Source organism: Papaver somniferum, chromosome 2, assembly GCF_003573695.1.
Source record: "Papaver somniferum cultivar HN1 chromosome 2, ASM357369v1, whole genome shotgun sequence".
Taxonomy (NCBI): Eukaryota; Viridiplantae; Streptophyta; class Magnoliopsida; order Ranunculales; family Papaveraceae; genus Papaver; species Papaver somniferum.
In genome coordinates, this window is record NC_039359.1 from 188,973,131 (window position 1) to 188,996,218 (window position 23,088).

Here is a 23,088-nt window from a genome sequence, read left to right on the forward strand (position 1 = left end):
GCAAGAAATGCAAACTTAACTATTTATAAACTAAGGTTGTTTGGACAACAAGTGAAAACGTGAGGGTACCAAAATACACCACCAAATTTTTCTTAGGAAACATGTATGGACTAGACTCGAATACAATTCCGAGAGTTCAACTTAATGAATCTCAATCAAGGCATTATACGAAGAACTTAATATCTTTCTCTCAAAATCAGAAATTTTACAGAACCAAGTCCGTGAACCTGACGATGTGTGAGAGTACTTGGACGTACGATCTCAAAAATCAATATCCAAGAATCAATCAAGTCGTATCTACTTATATTGTTACAACCTGTGATATGAACAAAGTGTTAAGGAATAATATTCAATATTTGTGAATGCTTTGTATTGATGTATTATATTACTTGATAAAGCGGGGGTACCAAAATACACCACCAACTTTTTCTTAGGCAACCTTTATGGACTGAACTCAAATACAATTCTGAGATTTCAACTTAATAAATCTCAATAAAGAATTATATGAAGAGATTATATCTCTTTCTCTAAGAATCAGAATGTAAACAGAGACAAGTCTGTGAACCTGATTATTCCTTGAGAGTACTTAGACGATTCCAAAGATCAATATCCGAGAACAATCAAGTCGTATCCAACAATTGTGATGGACTTATCTAATTGAATTGATTTTACGTACAACCCGTGATATTTCAATTATAAATATAAATAATATAATACGGAAAAGAAAAAACACAAAAACCAAAAAAATTGTTAACGAGGAAACCGCAAATGCAGAAAAACCCCGGTACCTAGTCCAGATTTAAACACCAAACTATATTAAGCCGCTACAGACTCTAGCCTATTATTAGAACTTCAGACAGGAGTGTAGTTGAGACGAATCTACCATCACAATGACTCAGTTACAGTCGCTCTCCTTAGGCCTCTTGAATCCCAGCAAGACTCTGCGCAATTGATTCCCTTTGTTGACGTACTTTACATCCTAAGAGTTGCTTCAAATCAATTGAAGACTTTATACCAATCTACCTCCCATGGATAATCCTATATGTGATTTCTGATCAAAGATCAAGGTGAGATAGAAATCGATTACAATAGAAAAAGTTTAGCAAACCTCAAAATCCGGTCTTATGACTTCTGAAAAGCAGCCTAGATTATTAATCATTTCACAAGTAGAAATTTGTGGAATCATAAAGTCTGAGACGAAGAAATTTTGTGATTTATATTTATATTATTTGTTGGAGCAAATCTCAACAATCAAAGAAAAATCAAGATACACAAACTATCAAGATAAAGATAGTTGGACCTGGCTTCACGAATTCCTAGGTGAAATCTTCTTAGTCGCTAAACCTAAAAAGGTTTAAAGGACAGGAAGACTCTAGTTTACAACTAGGACATACAAGAATAGTGTCAGGGATTCAAATATCCTAGTTGTTTGAGGTTTTCCTTATATAGACTTTCAAGATCAAGGTTGTTTCATATTTAATCTAAGGTAGCTTTGGAATCAAGCAATCAATAATCATTGTTAGATGATAAACTTGACTTGAGATTAACATAACAAAATACACACTCTGGTTAGGATGAACCATAACCAAACCGTGTACGATGACATGTTCATGAAGGTTAGATGAAACTAGCCAATTGAACGATAAGCTTAACCATTTTCATATACCACTTTAAGACATTTACCTTGAGTCACAAATGTAATCAATCATGCCTAGATAGTTTTTTTAGAGAATTGTTCAAATATTGATTATCTCATGGAAACAATTCTGATGCATCTGAAAATATTCGACAGGGTAAGTACGAGTGCCTGGTACGTGTATTATAGCTGTTCGTAAGTATTTTTGTCATGGTACGTGTACTGGGTATTATGCATTTAAGACAAAAACGGGTTCAAGAACTCACAGATCTTTTATGGTTTGCATATTGGGTATGCGTACCTTTTCGGTTTGGAAACCAACAGGTCTTTTCCGGTTTTCATACTAGGTATGCGTACCTTCTTGGTTCACGAGTCAACATGCTTTTTATGGTATGGATACCGGGTATGCGTACCAAAAAGTCGCTACCGAACTATATCTATGCCGGTACGTGTACTACGACTCAGGACTTATAACAGTTTTCCCAGTATGTGAACTAGTATAAGACTGTCTTGTATCCAGATTTACAGTAGTTTTATATCTCTCTAGTAAATCACTTGAAACATTCCCGAATAACATCAATGGCACATATCACTATTCCAGGCTATTTTTAAATGATTAAATCTTGAATCATTATTAGGTCATAAATAATAATAAAAAATTAACCAAATTCATCAAGTATGAACAAATTTTCTTAAGCTTAGCATATTTCAGGTACGATTATCAAGATTGAAAAAGCGTGGGTAAAAAAACCACACCCAATAATTCGTTCGACAATATGTATGGACTAAACTCCAATATAATTCCGAGAGCACCAACTTAAAAGCGAGCTCTATCAAGAAATATATCAAAGAGATTTATCTTTATTTCTCAATACAATCAACAAATCAAACAGATAGAAATCCGTGAGCCTGATTGATATGAGAAATAACTTGGACGGTACCAAAGACCAATGCTCAAGTGTCAATCAAGTTATATCCAACAAACAAGGTTGGATTTATCAACTGATTGAACTACGCACAACCTGTGATATTTCAATTATATAAACAAATATAATGCGGAAAAGAAATAACACAGACACCAGAAATTTTGTTAACGAGGAAACCGCAAATGTATTAAGGCGCTACAGGCACTAGTCTACTACAAGTTAACTTCATACTGGAATGTAGTTTATCCCTAACCAAGTCTCACACCGATTAAGGTATAGTCGCGTTCCTTACGCCTCTAGAACCACATCGGATTCTATGCATTTGATTCCCTTAGCTGATCTCACCCACAACTAAGAGACCCAAAGTAGAAGACTTATAAACAAATATGTCTCCCACATATATGTATATTATTTATTCGGTTTTTGTTCCGTCTTTTGATAAATCAAGGTGAACATGAACAAATCGATAATTCATTCTTATACTCCCGAAGAGCACCTAGAAATATCAATCACCTCACAATAACCTAACTGGTTAACAAAAAATGTTATTGCGGAATCATAAGAGTCTGAGATGAAGAACTGTTGTGATTACTTTTTATATCTTACCTATCGGAGATAAATCTCGAGAAAATCTTAGAGAAGATAGTACTCAACACGATAGAAAAAGTAAGATCAGAATACACAACTACAGAGAAAATAGTTGGATCTGGCTTCACGAATTCCAAATGAAGTCTTCAAGTCGTTAACCTAATATGGTTTTGGAAAAACCTAGGTTAAAGGAGAATCGAATTTAGTTTGCAACTAGGGCACAGAAAAGTGCCGGGATTAGGTTTTCCAGTTGCTAGAGTTCTCCCTTATATAACCTTTCAAATCAATTTTGCTTTCAATCAAAGCTAAGATAGCTTAGTAACAAAGCATTCAATATTCACCGTTAGATGAACTCTTGATTTAAGATTCAAGATAAGTTTGCTTAAAAATAAACCAATCAGTCTTCACCTTTAGATGATCTTATCTTCTTGCACACAAATAAAACATACCTTCATTTAGATATGGGTAACCGTACCTAAACGTGTATATTGAGTTGGCTCAATAACAGTTAACCGAAGTTAGCCATATGAACACTTTTGACTTAACCACATTCATCTAACACTTCTAGATCAAATATGATGATCAATCAATCATGAAAGGTAATCTAATTGTGTTTCAAATAGAGTTGTTCAATTTTTCACTATCTCATAGAAATATATTTGAACAAATTGAAACAAAATCGAAATGATTCGTAATTGTTCAAAGTACTTATACAAGAATCAATTCATGAACATTAAGCCACAATTTTCAAAGATTGCATTCCTTAATTCATAAATTTTTTAGTTCATGAGTATGAGAATCATACTTAACCGATTTTAGAACTTAACCACTGTGTTCGCAAACCAAGTACGCAAATAACAACTCCAGACCTTGGCCTTATCTAGCCGTTCGCAAACCAGGTACGCAAACAGCCGTCCCAGACCTAACTCAGGTGAAACCGTTAGCATACTAAGTACACAAACAAGATTCCTGGACCTTTACAGGTAAAACCGTTCGCATACTAGGTACGCAAACAAGGTTCCCGGACCTGAATTATAGTAATACAGTTCGCATACTAGGTATGCATACCATGTTGTATCTAGACATGGTTAATTGTTATATTAACATGATCATCTTTTGACTTAATATTTAGTTTCCAACAAATAAATTGTCTCCAACTAAACTCATCAAGAATAATGATGAACATAGTTAAAGCAAAAATCTTCCAACACATATTTCGAGAAATAGATACGCGAGATAAACTCAGGTCGAAATATCAAATGTGTATAATGTAAAAGTCTATATATATATCTATACGACTTAGTCTCATTAGAAGATAGAATAGAATAGACTTCTGAGTGATAGATAAGTTTTAGTCTCCACATCCATTTTGTTAATGAAGTTCCTCCAAGCTTTCCTCAGTAGATCTTCCTCTTCAATCGATGAACACCACAAAGTCTAGAGCTCAACTACACTTTCTATCCTAATCCGAGACATAGATATAAGTAGACTAGAAATCAAGTATATAATTTTGATCAACTAAACTTGACAAGAAAGCTTGAGATAGCAACGCTTGCGAGTTCGACCGAGCAGTGCTCTAACAAAGATACACTTGACTCGAAATTTCTGTTATGCATGTAATGCCTAATATAGTCATGCGAAAATGTCTCATAGATAGAAAGGTGAAAACTTGTGAAATAGGTGGTTCAGTCTTCATTTACCCTTTGTTGATGAAGTTCTCCAAAAGCTTCAGTTGATCTTCGCCTTCAAACGGTAGAACGCAGTGATATCTGGTACTCAACTACACCCTTCTAACCTAATTCGAGACTTGACTAAATGTGGACTAGAAATCCGGATACAATTTTGATCAACTAAATTTGATAACAAGCTTTCGATAGCCACACTTGTGAGTTCGACCGAGCAATGCTCTAACAATCTCTCCCTTTGTCAATTTTAGTGACAAAACTATCAATACATATGGATTAAAAAATAAAGCTTCAAAACTCCATAATCCATCATGCTTGATTTCCTTGGTTCCTCAACTCCTTGGATTCTTCGTTACTTCAAGTTGCAATGATTCTGAACGTGTTCAAATCATCATCGTTGTTGTTGAAGATCTGTAGCGATAACAACTTCGAAAAAATATATTCTGAATTGTCGTTATACAGAAACATAGTATTATTATCTTCTCCAAAGTTCAATTGTATCACAACTTCGAAGTAATACTACAGTGATATATTTCACCCCCTAAGTCAATACTTACATCTTTTGCATAATAGGTGAAACCTATAGATGCTGATTCACTCCCCCTTACATAGTAATCTGTAAACCATATGTATGTAGTGCGAAATTACTAATTAATTCACCCATTTTTGTCAATAAAATTTGGCAAAGGTACGAGAACTATGGGATCGTAATGAATTCAAACAAAAATGCTTCAAGTCTAAAAGGAAACACATATCAAATTTTATTTAGATAATATCACAGAGTATAAAGAAACTTAACGTCTCATCTAGGAGATTTAAGATACAATTTCCCTAAAACGATGATCACCTCCGATTTTTTTCGTGAAAAACAAAAATTTGATATTGTTGTTTGTACTCGTTGCGTAGCTCTTTTTAAAATATTTCCAACGATATAAAATTTGTAAAATTCCAAGGCGCGGATTTTTGGATATGTTATATCCAAGTTGCGTTGCCAGTTATACCCCTGAAAAAATAGGATGCATAACGAGTTATCCCTGAAAACAGTATGCATAACACGTCATGCGGATGCATAAACCGTCATGCAGACAAGTTTTAATAATTTCGGATAATTATGGGTGTCACAAAAATATTTATGGGTGTCACGGTATCCAAAATTAATTGTGGGTCTGACAATGAGATTCTTTTTTCTTGGGTCTCCCCCTAAGTTTCCCTTAAACTTATCCTCCTTTGTTGTTGGGCCTGGGTAGATATTTGGTTCACGAAAGGTCCATAGCCTAGAGTCTGGCCTAAACAGTGCATTATATATATAGTTTCTGGAGGAAATACTCTGCACGTGGTTAAAAGCTGTATCAAGCTTAAATTCTAGAGCTTCTGGCTCCACCAAACATATTTAAACCAATAGAAACCATTCGTTTTTTCACAAGGCCAATTTTTGGTATTTTCAACCCCACTTCTTTGTTTTTACCGTCTCACTTTTCTAGTAAGCCCTAAATATCAATTTCACGAAAAGAAAAACCTGCAAACCCTAATACAAATACAAGTACCGTCTCTTTTCTGTTTTTTACTGCCACCTTCCCTCTCTGTTCTCATTCACTTACTTTTTTTCCATGTACTTTCTTCTTCGTGTATAATTTGATTGATCTGTTTTGTTTTATTTGGCAGATATTGATTATAAAATCATCGAAAAAGAAACTATTAGCGAAAGAGAAATCAATATAATTTTTCTTTTTGAAAGAAAGATTCCTGCAGGTATATTTACTGATTACAATCTAGGGTTTTTGCACCTTGATTGTATGATTCTGTTCTTTTGAATGCTAGATCTATAAAGAAATTTAGAGGGAGAAATGTTACAAGCATTATAGAAGAAACTTATTGTAGGGATTGAGAAAAGCCCTGAGCTAGGGCAGAAGGTATGTTTACGTTGTAGAAGCATGTTTTTCTTCAATTTTAAGTTTTAGTTACTGAACAAAATTTCGAGTCTTCAATTGCACTAAGTATTCTGTGAATTTCAACATTAAGTTTTTTAAGTTTGCTGTGTATCAGAAAGATCCGCTCAAAGCGAGATCATTGTTGCATCTTGATATAAATTGAGGGTCAACATTAGGCATACCGGTATTGGATTTTCACTTGCATGCTAATCGTTTTGCTGCATACCTAACTGATTGTTTCATTTTTGTTGCATACATGTATCCAAGTTCTTAATGTGATTATGTGCAGGCAACCATAACGAGAATACAAAAACAATGGATGGTGGGTGAAATTTGTTTTCTTAAATATGAAGCCAAAGTAATGTGCATCATCATTACCTGTACTTTCTTTCCTAGACATTATGCATGTGGAAGTTTTACGTACCAGCTAATCGTTGTACGGCATACCCCTAACTGACTGTTTCATTTTTGCTGCACATATGTATCCCGGATCTTGATGTTATATGCAAGGCAGCAGTAACGGGAACACTGGCAAAATTGTACTATACCCTGTTCGCGACAAAAGGTGATCAACGCAAGGCTTCTAAAGAGTTGGAAGTCTGGAAACTATAAAACCAATCAGGTATATGGCATGGATATGCATTTAACGGATGAAAAGATAAGAGAATGAATGGTGGATATAAAAGACCCCTAATTGGTTTGTGATCCTATACGTGCATATAGTTTCAGTGAAGATTAACTTTATGTGGTGGTTTTTTTTTTTTTCAAGCAGACAATGTCACTGAGGCATTTTGCAATCTGCGATATTTGAAACAAGCTAATGGACAACAGTGTACGCACAAAACATAAGGTAATAATATCAAGATCTAGATTGTGGGTTGCAGATTTCAATTCCTTTTGATGTTTCGTGCCAAACGAGAATTCTCAACCAGGTATGAATTTGCTTTTTTTTTTTTTTTTTTTTTTTTTTCTTCTCTTTTTTTTTGTTAGAACCAACTGCAGTAATTAAAAATGGGACATCCCTTGCTTGAAAAATGATGTTGACTTGAGGTTAATGCTGGAAATTAGGAGGATCTTGGCAGGAATCACCGTAAGTTTTACACTTTATGTGATTTGAACTTTGCAGCTTCAGAATCATGCTCCAACTTTTAATGAATCTACACAGGAAACAATGCACTCTTTCGTTTTCTGCTACTTATATGTTAGTTCGAGATGATTTTATGTTGAAACCTTTGACAATAAGGTTCTAGAAAACTTGGATCAAATGTCGAGAAAATTTGGTCACTTTTATCTATTTATCATGCATCACAACTAGGGAGTTCGAAAACACGGACCAAATGACTGTTTACGAGGATAACGAGAAGCTTGATATTACAAATCTGATGAAGTTAGTAGTTATAGACCCAACTGTTACAGAGAACTTAAGATACTTGGAATCAAAAATGGTTTGGCTGCTGTCCTAACTGACAGCCCAATGTTTCCTTCATAGGTAAAATTTTGAGTTTCAAAAATGGTTTGGCTGCTGTCCTAATTGACAGGCCAATGTTTCCTTCATAGGTAAAATTTTTAGTTTCGTGCGACAAGGATGCCCCTTATAACTAAGTGTATGGCAAGATCATGATCCATATATCATAATTATGAAGATTTTTCTTTTTGTAGCTGCAGTACGGACAAATTTTTGGCAGAGATTTTAGCAATACCAACCGGCCTAGAACAATGGATTTTGTGCGTATCAAACGATATCTTTAGGCAGCAGATCCTCTGCCAAAAGGGTCCATTATTTTGGGAAGGTCACAATACCATTTTTTAGGAAGCCCAGATTCTACTGTTTTTTGTGGCTAGCCATGTAATTTGTACTTAAGTCTTCCCTTTCCTGTTGTTTGTTACACTGTTTTCAGTTTTTTCCCTGCCATGTTATATAAATGGAAAACAACTATCGTTTTTCCAAACATGATATATAAATTAAGCGCGATATTTAAAATTCTTTCGCCATTGTGTATGGATTGGTTTCTGTTGTTATGAGTTGTTTCTATTGTTTACGACCATTTGCCGAACTACATGAGAAAAAGAACTACCTGAGAAAAACGCGAAGAACAGAGTTTCATCTGCCAAAAACAACTACTGTATGAAGAACGAAAAAGAGTTTCATCTTTTTAACTTTTAAACCATTTGCCAAAAACAACTACTGCATGAAGAACGAAAAAACGCGAAGAAAAGAGTTGTTTCAATTGTTTATGTAACAACCGATTTGAGCCCGTGCGTCTAGTTAATTTGGTATCTTCACTTAAACTCTTAAAGGCAATGGATAGACCTTTTAATCTATTAATCAATATTTATTTTTTTGAAGGTTTTTAACTTGTTAATTTCTTAGATAGATTTGTGGTTCGGGATTATCTCATATATCCCGTCTTATGAAAAATAATTGTAAAAGCTTGGACCATCTAAACGGTGACGGATGATGGGTCTTGACAATGGCTCTATGTTTGTTATGTATCGTGATGAGTGATTTCTCCTTTTCTTTCTGCCTAACTTGTTCTAGAAATAAAATCTTCTACGATGATATGCATCTTGTGACACAAAATTGTCATAATAATCTTTGTGCTTTATTCAAATTGCACTCACCACCCGAAATTTCCATTATGTTCCGCGCACTACCTTGTTTGTAAATGATGGATTTTTTCAATGCACTTATTCGAGCTACCAACATTATGCCTCCGTTGTGAGCCATTGAGCCCCACAATGATCCCCCAATTTGGCAATTTCCTATTGGAACTAGAACTGCTTGACACGGTTATCAAATTGACCGAGTGTTTTGTTCTAGGTAGCTCGAGATTCGAACCGGAAACGGCTCATTGAAAATCCTAGAGGCATCGTATATAGCGGGTGAAGGAAAGAAGCTGCCCAATTCAGTTAGCTTAAAATAAAAACCTTTAATGAGAAACTTCCTCCTCATTTTCCTAACTAGTCAAGCAAGAACAGTTCATCAAAATTCAATACACCTAGTTTCTTAGAAATCACTCAGCCTCATATGATACCACTACACAAAGCAAAAGAATCTAAAAGGTTCCTGTTTGGCAGACCAGAACCAGATACCCATGTTCTAGCTGTATACAAATGTATCTACTGCATATGATGAAGGGAAAATATTGGACCCCGCCATTTTTAGTTTTGCTCAATAGTCAACTTTAGGAATGATGCTGCTAACTGTCTGATTAGATTTTGTATTATGAATATATTAGGAATGAATTGAGTTGAAACTTAAGACTCTATTACTATGAATGAATGAATTTGAGTTGGAAACTCGTCAAAATCAAGTGAATTCAACCAAAGTTAATATTACAAAGTGGAAGATAAATTTTGTATCTCTGGTGACATCGATATCTCAGCATGAATCAATCAACTCTGAAAACCATGGATATGGGTTTGAATTCCACCTCCAAATTCAACCTTTTTCAGTCTCACTCGTGTTTTCATTTTATTCCACTTACACAAACAAAGAACTGGATAACAAGGATTCAAAAAACAAAAAATGGTAGACTAGAGAGAGTTGTATTAAATCACTATGATACAAATATACCGATTTTTTTCAAACCAAATTGAATATTTATCATGGAAAACAAAAACATGTACTGTAATAATTAATAAAAGCTCTTTTGTTTTCTTTTCTCCTTAATCTCTTTACAAATTGCATGAAAAAAAACAAATATTTTCTATAAATCTATCTTCATATATAAGTGTAATTGGTTTAATATGGGCGGGAGGAGGGAGATCATTACAAGATATAAACTAAACATCACAAAAACCTCGGCCGTGAACTATTTTTCATTTTTTTGGAGTTACAATTAAATCAAGAAATCAATCAAAAGATGTAACAAGGGTGGTGGTGGTGGTGGTGGATGGACTGACTAAAGCTGTACCGCATTCTTTTCTGTTTTCTCTTTTCACAGTGTCTTCTCTTCTCAATTCATCTCCATGACAAGGAGAGAAAGAAAGATCATATCTCATACTTCTTCTTCTTCATCTTGGTCAGCCCAAGCTTCAAAAAAAAATAAAAAATGGTCCTCTTGTTAATAGTAGATCTCTCTTTCTGAAACTAAAATTTTGATATATGGCTGCTTATGTTTTAAACACCACATCCCAAGCCTCTAGCTTCAGACCCTTTCATAATTCTTAATCTTTTGCAAGAAGAAATGAACATATCCCATGGAACATCACCAACAAGCATCCAGTCACCATCTTTATCTTCATAAGTAGGAGCATGTTCAGAACCATTATAACCTTCTCTTTCTGAATATTTCCCAATACTAAATTTGAACATATTTTCTAAAGCTTTCAGTAGTTCTGGATACCCTTTATAAATTTTCAAATCAATCTTCCTTAAATAAGGTGCTCCATCCATACTAACTTTCACATACATTCCTGGTGCTTCTACTTCCGTTTTCTTCGTCGTTTGCAAATTGTTTTTCCTGTATGATCTCACTGGTGGCCATCCTACAACTTGTTGTCTGCAGAATTTCCAAAGGAAAAAAAAAAAAAAAACCATTAATCATCAGCTCACCAAAATCACAAAATCTTGTAGCACATGATTAGTCAAAAGATTAAGAACTTACTTCGCTGCAGGAGCAACTTCACGGTCACCAGAATCTGACACGCTAGAATTATTATTGGATCCACCGCACGGATTTTCATTTCCTAAATCAGCTATCCCTCTTTTGTTGTTTCTTGGTGTTTCTGGTTGTTGTTTATCAGATGACCCTTCTTCATCTGTACCTGGTAAACCTAATCTTAACTCTGTCGCTTTAAAATTCAGATCAACCTTGTCGAAATTCCCCGCCATTTCTTTCCGATAACTTCAACGTGAGCCTATAAATTTAGGTGTTCTTCTTTCCGTTTAATTGTGGCCTGTTTCTATCTAGTTTGAAGCGATGAAAATGGTATTTTTTTTGACGAGAGATTTGGGTTGTGTATTAGTGATGGAAAAAAAATGAAGGAAGTGTTTTATAGAAAAGGATAGATGATAAGAACGGGAATACCAAGGATATACAAGGGTGCAAAAGTAATTTTAAAGAATGCATAAATTTCCGACAAAGACAGCCAAAGTTGTCGGTCATTGAAAGGGCATTATTTAAAGAGTCTGTCTGCACACTAAGGGGACAAAGATGGGACAAGTTCAGCCGCCCGGAAAGACTCTCCCTAAAAAAGACTTTATATTTTTGAATGGTTGAGATGAGCGTAAAGGGTCGTCGGAGGGAAATTAGGATCGTTTGATCACTACTCATTTACATGAGAGAGAAAAGAGCATCCCATGTGAATCATGGGGTCCACATGTATGCCTATGTTGAAGACATTGTCATGGCCATCATGTGGGTATTTTATGACGTTTTATCATCATACTATGTAGCTTGTGGGCAAGTCCATGTGAACATGGTTCATCATCCTATTTCTGTGTCTTCCTCTGGCCACAGAGTAGGATAGCGCTTTGATGTTTTGTGATTTAAGATCCCCACGTATGAAGAAAAACACACCATCAATCACACGTGTGTACTGAGACAATTGACATACATGCCACTAATGGATCAAGCAGTGTTTGTGGAACATATCCATCCACCACTTGCTAATCGATTTTTGATTACTACAGTGAAGTTTAATGCATCACTGATGTGGCATCGGGAAGCAACACTTCTACTGTGCGGTGAAAAATAAAAAATCCTTTATTTGGGTCCTGCAAAGTTGCAGATAGCACGAATTCAAGCAGTAAGTCTTTGCTGTTCAGAACAGAAGCTCTCAAATGGTTTGGGTGCTATGAGATCGGCTTGGTGGAACACGCAGCATCTATAAGGTCGAGTATATAAGTCATAACTCTATGCTGCCCCCGTAGAGAAGGTGGTTTGGGTATAAAGAGGTTGGCCGTTATTAATAGGGCAATATTGATGAAGTTATGGGTGAGTGTTGAGAGACATACACGCTGTATTATTCGCGATGGTACGAGTACTTACTTATTTTTTGGTAATTGGTGTGATGATTTCTCAATTACTAAGAGACGAGCGACAGACCACATCCTTGTAGAGATCATGTCGAACATTAAGACCATCTACTAAGCTCTATCTGATCGGCACGGAATATCATCTTGGCCAGGTAGTTTCGGAAATAAGAACAAGTTATCTCTGTTATAGCGGCGAAGCTCACAACACTAGCAGATAAGGTAAGCAACTGATCATAAGACACACTATCTCAGCGGCGAAAAGAGAAATAAAAGATAAGCGATATTATTTTGATAGATGACCTCGAAAAGAGAGATCCATAAAGAAACGAAGCTAATCTAAGCTAATCAAGCCTCCAGAATGAAAATGAGCTGCAAATAAGCCAAAACTGACAAAGCTGATCAAGCCAATTAATCAAGACAACAAAAGAAAATGAGTTGCAAGACAACTAGAGTAGACTAGGCTAATCTAAGCTAATTAAGCCTCCAGAATGAAAATGAGCTACAAAACAGCCAAAACTGACAAGCTAATCAAGCCAATTACACCAGACAAAAAATGAGCTCCAAGACAGCCAGAGCAGGCAAAGCTAATCTAACCTAATTAAGCCTCCTGAAAAAATATAAATGAGCTACAAAGCAACCAAAGCTGGCAGAATTAATTGAGACACAAGAAAAATGTATATGGTCGAACAACTAAGCGACCTAAAAATTTCTAAGGCTTAAAAAAGTCAAAAGATAAGAACTAAGAAGCTTTACCTCGATGAAATAGACCGAGAACGAAACTCAAAATAGTGAGAATAAAATAGAACATGGTCCAATAGCATAGACTGAAAGACTGAGCCGATCCTGATAGGGGTTAGGAAATGAGATTTGAGATCAAAAGAACAGGAAGCAAAACAACATAGACGGAAAAGCTAAAAGAAAGGTACAGAAACAGGTCGAGGTACCCAAGGAAAAGACAAAATGAGATCTCGAATAATCTCGGAAGTCGACAAAGTTGGCTTAAAGAAAAATAAGAGCTCTGAAGCCAATAAAATTAGCATAAAAGAAAATAAGAGCTCGAATAAGCTCAAAATTCGAATAAAACTCACTTTTGAAAAGGTTAGAAAGGCTAAAATAACTCGAGATCAATAACGAATATTCAGATCGAAAAAAGTATAGTCACAATCAAAAATAAGACAAGACTAGAAAAATCACGCATAACTAAAGTTGAGGATAACAACTAAAGAAACAGAGAAAGTCTTTCAAACAGCAGGAGACCAACCAGGGGTCGTAAAAGAAGAGACAACTCGAGAGCCTAAGATCTATAAGTCAAGGTCGAAGCCTTAAAGGCAAAACACGACTAAGATGACCATACAGATCGATAAAGTATTATCTAAGCATGAGACTAAGGTCTTGACCCAACGTCAAGAAACAAGAGTCAAAGGTCAGAAATAGAGCTCGACTAAGATGACCATACCGTCTATGAACTATTCTATTTCCGTGAAGCAAAGGATAAGTAAGACGAAGTCAAAAAGCTTGAACAGAAAGGGCAAAGGCCCGATCCCAATTGAAAAAGCGGGGGTACAACAACCACACTCAATATTTCGATTAGCAATCCGTATGGACTAACTCCAATGTACTTTCAAGAGAATCAACTAGACTCAATCTTAATAAAGTATATCAAAGAGTTATATCTCCCTTTCTCGATTCAATTCTTACTCAAGCAAATAGAAATTTGCGATCTAATTGAATACAAGAGAAATCACTTGAACAATACCAAAGGCCAATGTTCAAGGATCAATCAATTTCAATTAACAACCAAAGGTCGGATTTCCAATTGATTGATTCAAACGCACGAACTATGATATTTCAATTATATAACAAGATATAATGCGGAAAATAAATAAAACATACACCAGAATTTTGTTAACGAGGAAACCGAAAATGTAGAAAAATCCCGGGACCTAGTCCAGATTGAACACATATCGTATTAAGCCGCTACAGACACTAGCCTACTACAAACTAACTTCGGTCTGGACTATAGTTGAACCCCAATCAATATCACACCGATCCAAGGTACAGTTGCGCTCCTTACGTCTCTGATCCCAGCAGGATACTACGCACTTGATTCCCTTAGCTGATCTCACCCACAACTAAGAGTTCCTACGAACCAAAGTCGAAGACTTTAATAAACAAATCTGTATCACACAGAAAAGTATACGATAATAGATAAATCTGTCTCCCACAGAAATACCTACAAGTTTTGTTTCGTCTTTTGATAAATTAAGGTGAACAAGAACCAATTTATAACCCGGACTTATATTCCCGAAGAATATCCTAGTATTATCAATCACCTCACAATAATCTTAATCGACACGGAGAAAGAAGATATTGTGGAATCACAAATAATGAGATGAAGATGTTTGTTACTACTTTTATATCTTGCCTATCGGAGATAACAATCTCAAGACAATCCTTACGATTGTACTCAACACGATAGAATCAGCAAGATAAGATCACACATCTACAAGAAAGTAGTATCGGTCTGGCTTCACAATCCCAATGAAGTCTTCAAGCCGTTAACCTACAGGGTCTCGAGAAGAAACCTAAGATTAAAAGAGAATTGACTCTAGCTTATACAAATAGTATCACACATGAGGTGTGGGGGTTAGGTTTCCCAGTTGCTAGAGTTCTCCCTTATATAGTCTTCCAAATCAGGGTTTGCAATCAATGTTAGCTTAGTAACAAAGCATTCAATATTCACCGTTAGATGAAAACCTGATTAGATTCAAGCTAATATCTTTCAACCGTTGGATCGAAAACTTAGGTTGTTACACAAAAATGAAATGCACGATTTTAGGTTTGTGTAACCGTACCCAAACATTACATTTGTTGGTTCAACAGTAGTTAACCAAACAGTTAGCCATATGAGCACTTTCATATCAACCATATTCTTCTTCACCATAACTAGTTCAAATGACTCAAATGAACTAGTTAGAGAGTTTTTCAGTTGTATAAATCTTATACAACTATACACGATACAATCGAAGCAAAAACGATTTGATTCACTCAAATCGATTCATGAACTTTATAGCCACGGTTTGCAATTTGCATTCCTTAGTTAATATAAATACAAGTTCGCAAATAATCGTCTTTTTAGATATAACCAACTCAAGTACGTGTACTTAAGTTCCCGGAAGGAGTTCACAAACTCCAGCATATATTATCGGGATGAGAACTTCCGCCAGTTCGCGGGCTGAGTTCGCTAACTCAGTTCACAACTCTTGTTCCGGTTTTCCTGATAAACAAAGTACGCATACTTTTCTTCAAGGAATAAGGACTTATACATATTGGTGTTTCCAAACAATGCTTATATCCAACAATGGTTATATAATATAAACTCCCATTTCAATCATTGAAACATTATTAAAGGACGTTATATAGTGGTTATTCACAAACCATTTTTCGTCAAAGCCATTTTCAAAGTGATTCAAACATAACATGACTTTCGTCACTAGGTAAAGATGAACTTGGCCAAAGCGAAAGCTTACCAACACATATTTTGAGAAATAGATAAGTGAGATAAACTCGGCTCGAAATAGAAAATGTGTATAATCAAAATATATATAGCAAAACGACTTTTGTCTCAAGATAGGAGATAAAGTAGATAGACTTTTGAGTGATAGATAAGTTCAAGTCTCCACATACCTTTTAGTCGATGAAGTTCGACAAGTTCCTTGGGTAGTTCTTCGTATTGTATGATGATCGCCATGGAGTTCTTAAGCTCAACTACACTTTCTATCCGAGACTTAGGTATAGTAGACTAGAAATCAAGACTTATAGTTCTGATCACTAACATTGACAAACATGCTTGAGATAGCAACGCATGCAAGTTCAACCGAGCAGTGCTCTAACAATCTCCCCCTTGTCAATTTTAGTGAAAATTTTTTCAATACATATGGAACACAAAAATAAATGAATAAAATTTTGTAGCTCCTATTTTACATGCCTAATCTTCAAATTTACTCGAAATCTTCGTCACTTCCAAGTACTCCAATGATCCCAAAGGTTGTAAGTTCAAAATCATCGTTGTTGAAAATCCGTAGTTATAACAATGAGAAAACAAATATTCCCAATCATTATTATACAGTGTCATAGTATTATTACACAGAAAGGGCAAAGGCCCGGTCCCAATTGAAAAAACGGCGGTACAACAACCACACCCAATATTTCGGTTAGCATTCTGTATGGACTAACTCCAATATACTTTCAAGAGAATCAACTAGACTCAATCTTAATAAGGTATATCAAAGAGTTATATCTCTCTTTCTCGATTCAATTCTTACTCAAGCAAATAGAAATCTGTGAGTCTAATTGAATACAAGAGAAACCACTTGAACGGTGCCAAATACCAATGTTCAAGGATCAATCAATTTCAATCAACAACCAAAGGTCGGATTTCCAATTGATTGATTCAAACGCACAACCTGTGATATTTCAATTATATAACAAAATATAATATGGAAAATAAATAACACAGACACCAGAATTTTGTTAACGAGAAAATCGCAAATGCAGAAAAACCCCGGGACCTAGACCAGATTGAACACACACCGTATTAATCCGCTACAAACACTATCCTACTACAAACTAACTTCGGTCTGGACTATAGTTGAACCCCAATCAATATCACACTGATCCAAGGTACAGTTGCGCTCCTTACGTCTCTGATCCCAGCAGGATACTACACACTTGATTCCCTTAGCTGATCTCACCCACAACTAAGAGTTGCTACGACCCAAAGTCGAAGACTTTAATAAACAAATTTGTATCACACAGAAAAGTCTACGATAATAGATAAATTTGTCTCCCACAGAAATACCTACAAGTTTTGTTTCGTCTTTTGATAAATTAAGGTGAACAGGAACCAATTGATAATCCGGACTTATATTCCCGAAGAATAGCCTAGTATTATCAATCACCTCACAATAATCTTAATCGACACGGAAAAAGAAGATATTGTGGAATCACAAACAATGAGATGAATATGTTTGTGACTACTTTTATATCTTGCCTATCGGAGATAACAATCTCAAGACAATCCTTACGATTGTACTCAACACGATAGAATCAGCAAGATCGGATCACACATCTACAAGAAAGTAGTATCGGCCTGGCTTCACAATCCCAATGAAGTCTTCAAGTCGTTAACCTACAGGGTCTCGAGAAGAAACCTAAGATTAAAGGCGAATTGACTCTAGCTTATCACACAGGAGGTGTGGGGGTTAGGTTTCCCAGTTGCTAGAGTTCTCCCTTATATAGTCTTCCAAATCAGGGTTTGCAATCAATGTTAGCTTAGTAACAAAGCATTCAATATTCACCGTTACATGAAAACCTGATTAGATTCAAACTAATATCTTTCAACCGTTGGATCGAAAACTTAGGTTGTTACACACAAATGAAATGCACGATTTTAGGTTTGTGTAACCGTACCCAAACATTACATTTGTTGGTTCAACAATAGTTAACCAAACAGTTAGCCATATGAGCACTTTCATATCAACCATATTATTCTTCACCATAACTAGTTCAAATGACTCAAATGAACTAGTTAGAGAGTTTTTCAATTGTATAAATCTTATATAACTATACACGATACAATCGAAGAAAAAACGATTTGATTCACTCAAATCGATTCATGAACTTTATAGCCACGGTTTGCAATTTGCATTCCTTAGTTAATATAAATACAAGTTCGCAAATAATCGTCTATTTAGATATAACCAACTCAAGTACGTGTACTTAGTTTACGTACTTAAGTTCCCGGAAGGAGTTCACAAACTCCAGCAGATATTCTCGGGATGAGAACTTCCGCCAGTTCGCGGGCTCGGTTCGTAGACTGAGTTCACAGCTCTTGTTCCGGTTTTCCTGATCAACAAAGTACGCATACTTTGGTTCAAGGAATAAGGACTTATACATATTGGTGTTTCCACACAATGCTTATATCCAACAATGGTTATATAATATAAACTCCCATTTCAATCATTGCAACATTCTTAAAGGAAGTTATATAGTTGTTATTCACAAACCATTTTTCGTCAAAGCCATTTTCAAAGTGATTCAAACATAACATGACTTTCGTCACTAGGTAAAAATGAACTTGGCCAAAGCGAAAGCTTACCAACAGATATTTTGAGAAATAGATAAGTGAGATAAACTCGGCTCGAAATAGAAAATGTGTATAATCAAAATCTATATAGAAAAACGACTTTTGTCTCAAGATAGGAGATAGAGTAGATAGACTTTTAAGTGATAGATAAGTTCAAGTCTCCACATACCTTTTAGTCGATGACGTTCGACAAGTTCCTTGGGTAGTTCTTCGTCTTGTATGATGATCGCCATGGAGTTCTTGAGCTAAACTACACTTTCTATCCGAGACTTAGGTATAGTAGACTAGAAATCAGGACTTATAGTTCTGATCACTAACATTGACAAACATGCTTGAGATAGCAACACATGCAAGTTCAACCGAGCAGTGCTCTAACAATCTCCCCCTTGGCAATTTTAGTGACAAAATTATCAATACATATGGAATACAAAAATAAATGAATAAAATTTTGTAGCTCCTATTTCACATGCCTAATCTTAAACTTTACTCGAAATCTTCGTCACTTCCAAGTACTCCAATGATCCCAAAGGTTGTAAGTTCAAAATCATCGTTGTTGAAAATCCGTAGCTATAACAATGAGAAAACAAATATTCCCAATCATTATTATACAGTGTCATAGTATTATTACACAGAAAGGGCAAATGACCGATCCCAATTGAAAAAACGGCGGTACAACAACCACACCCAATATTTCGGTTAGCAATCTGTATGGACTAACTCCAATATACTTTCAAGATAATCAACTAGACTCAATCTTAATAAAGTATATCAAATAGTTATATCTCTCTTTCTCGATTCAATTCTTACTCAAGCAAATAGAAATCTGTGAGTCTAATTGAATACAAGAGAAACCACTTGAACGGTGCCAAAGACCAATGTTCAAGGATCAATCAATTTCAATCAACAACCAAAGGTCGAATTTCCAATTGATTGATTCAAACGCACAACCTGTGATATTTCAATTATATAACAAAATATAATGTGGAAAATAAATAACACAGACACCAGAATTTTGTTAACGAGAAAACCGCAAATGCAGAAAAACCCCGGGACCTAGCCCAGATTGAACACACGCCGTATTAAGCCGCTACAAACACTAGCCTACTACAAACTAACTTCGGTGTGGACTATAGTTGAACCCCAATCAATATCACACTGATCCAAGGTACAATTGCGCTCCTTACGTCTCTGATCCCAGCAGGATACTACGCAACTTAGCTGATCTCACCCACAACTAAGAGTTTCTACGACCCAAAGTCGAAGACTTTAATAAATAAATCTGTATCACACAGAAAAGTCTACGATAATAGATAAATTTGTCTCCCACAGAAATACCTACAAGTTTTGTTTCGTCTTTTGATAAATTAAGGTGAACAGGAACCAATTGATAATCGGGACTTATATTCCCGAAGAATAGCCTAGTATTATCAATCACTTCACAATAATCTTAATCGACACGGAGAAAGAAGATATTGTGGAATCACAAAAAATGAGATGAAGATGTTTGTGACTACTTTTATATCTTGCCTATCGGAGATAACAATCTCAAGACAATCCTTACGATTGTACTCAACACGATAGAATCAACAAGATCAGATCACACATCTACAAGAAAGTAGTATCGGCCTGGCTTCACAATCCCAATCAAGTCTTTAAGTCGTTAACCTATAGGGTCTCGAGAAGAAACCTAAGATTAAAGGAGAATTGACTCTAGCATATACAACTAGTATCACACAGGAGGTGTGGGGGCTAGGTTTCCCAGTTGCTAGAGTTCTCCCTTATATAGTCTTCCAAATCAGGGTTTGCAATCAATGTTAGCTTAGTAACAAGGCATTTAATATTCACCGTTAGATGAAAACCTGATTAGATTCAAACTAATATCTTTCAACCGTTGGATCGAAAATTTAGGTTGTTACACACAAATGAAATGCACGATTTTAGGTTTGTGTAACCGTACCTAAACATTACATTTGTTGGTTCAACAGTAGTTACCAAACAGTTAGCCATATGAACACTTTCATATCAACCATATTATTCTTCACCATAACTAGTTCAAATGACTCAAATAAACTAGTTAGAGAGTTTTTCAATTGTATAAATCTTATATAACTATACACGATACAATCGAAGCAAAAACGATTTGATTCACTCAAATCGATTCATGAACTTTATAGCCACGGTTTGCAATTTGCATTCCTTAGTTAATATAAATACAAGTTCGCAAATAATCGTCTTTTTAGATATAACCAACTCAAGTACGTGTACTTAAGTTCCCGGAAGGAGTTCACAAACTCCAGCAGATATTCTCGGGATGAGAACTTCCGCCAGTTCGCAGGCTCGGTTCGTGGACTGAGTTCACAGCTCTTGTTCCGGTTTTCTTGATCAACAAAGTACGCATACTTTGGTTCAAGGAATAAAGACTTATACATATTGGTGTTTCCACACAATGCTTATATCCAACAATGGTTATATAATATAAACTCTCATTTCAATCATTGCAACATTCTTAAAGGATGTTATATAGTTGTTATTCACAAACCATTTTTCGTCAAAGCCACTTTCAAAGTGATTTAAACATAACATGACTTTCGTCACTAGGTAAAGATGAACTTGGCCAAAGCGAAAGCTTACCAACACATATTTTGAGAAATAGATAAGTGAGATAAACTCGGCTCGAAATAGAAAATGTGTATAATCAAAATCTATATAGCAAAACGACTTTTGTCTCAAGATAGGAGATAGAGTAGATAGACTTTTGAGTGATAGATAAGTTCAAGTCTCTACATACCTTTTAGTCGATGAAGTTCGACAAGTTCCTTGGGTAGTTCTTCGTCTTGTATGATGATCGCCATGGAGTTCTTGAGCTCAACTACACTTTCTATCCGAGACTTAGTTATAGTAGACTAGAAATCAAGACTTATAGTTCTGATCACTAACATTGACAAACATGCTTGAGATAGCAACGCATGCAAGTTCAACCGAGCAGTGCTCTAACAATCTCCCCCTTGTCAATTTTAGTGACAAAACTATCAATACATATGGAATACAAAAATAAATGAATAAAATTTTGTAGCTCCTATTTCACATGTCTAATCTTAAACTTTACTCGAAATCTTCGTCACTTCCAAGTACTCCAATGATCCCAAAGGTTGTAAGTTCAAAATCATCGTTGTTGAAAATCCGTAGCTATAACAATGAGAAAACAAATATTCCCAATCATTATTATACAGTGTCATATTATTATTACACAGAAAGGGAAAAGGCCCGATCCCGATTGGAAAAGCGGCGGTACAACAACCACACCCAATATTTCGGTTAGCAATCTGTATGTACTAACTCCAATATACTTTCAAGAGAATCAACTAGACTCAATCTTAATAAAGTATATCAAAGAGTTATATCTCTCTTTCTCGATTCAATTCTTACTCAAGCAAATAGAAATCTGTGAGTCTAATTGAATACAAGAGAAACCACTTGAACGGTGCCAAAGACCAATGTTCAAGGATCAATCAATTTCAATCAACAACCAAAGGTCGGATTTCCAATTGATTGATTCAAACGCACAACCTGTGATATTTCAATTATATAACAAAATATAATGTGGAAAATAAATAACACAAACACCAGAATTTTGTTAACGAGAAAATCGCAAATGCAGAAAAACCCCGGGACCTAGCCCAGATTGAACACACACCGTATTAAACCGCTACAAACACTAGCCTACTAAAAACTAACTTCGATCTGGACTATAGTTGAACCCCAATCAATATCACACTGATCCAAGGTACAATTGCGCTCCTTACGTCTCTGATCTCAGCAGGATACTACGCACTTGATTCCCTTAGCTGATCTCACCCACAACTAAGAGTTGCTACGACCCAAAGTCGAAGACTTTAATAAACAAATTTGTATCACACAGAAAAGTGTACGATAATAGATAAATCTGTCTCCCACAGAAATACCTACAAGTTTTGTTTCGTCTTTTGATAAATTAAGGTGAACAGGAACCAATTGATAACCCGGACTTATATTCCCGAAGAATAGCCTAGTATTATCAATCACCTCACAATAATCTTAATCGACACGGAGAAAGAAGATATTGTGGAATCACAAACAATGAGATGAAGATGTTTGTGACTACTTTTATATCTAGCCTATCGGAGATAACAATCTCAAGACAAGCCTTACGATTGT

General features: G+C 35.5%; 1 protein-coding gene and 1 long non-coding RNA gene across 4 annotated transcripts; one reads left to right on the plus strand and one right to left on the minus strand.

The window, feature by feature from the left end:
- Positions 1-6,299: 6,299 nt before the first annotated feature.
- Positions 6,300-8,747, plus strand: LOC113350042. Of its 3 annotated transcripts, XR_003360576.1 has the most exons (4): positions 6,300-6,375; positions 6,498-7,385; positions 7,536-7,613; positions 7,754-8,747. It is a non-coding gene; the product is annotated as an uncharacterized LOC113350042 (long non-coding RNA). The 3 variants fall into 3 exon arrangements; XR_003360575.1 differs by lacking the exon at positions 6,300-6,375 and having other exon boundaries at positions 6,382-7,385; XR_003360577.1 differs by lacking the exon at positions 6,300-6,375 and having other exon boundaries at positions 6,383-7,385; positions 7,536-7,695; positions 8,423-8,747.
- Positions 8,748-10,390: 1,643 nt separating this feature from the next.
- LOC113350043 (auxin-induced protein 22D-like) lies at positions 10,391-11,744 on the minus strand. The gene is made up of 2 exons (XM_026594113.1): positions 11,374-11,744; positions 10,391-11,268 (listed from the first exon to the last, which is right to left on the minus strand). The coding sequence occupies exons 1-2, from the start codon at positions 11,598-11,600 to the stop codon at positions 10,887-10,889; spliced, it is 609 nt and encodes a 202-aa protein (XP_026449898.1). The 5' UTR covers positions 11,601-11,744; the 3' UTR covers positions 10,391-10,886.
- Between the last annotated feature and the right edge of the window lie 11,344 nt (positions 11,745-23,088).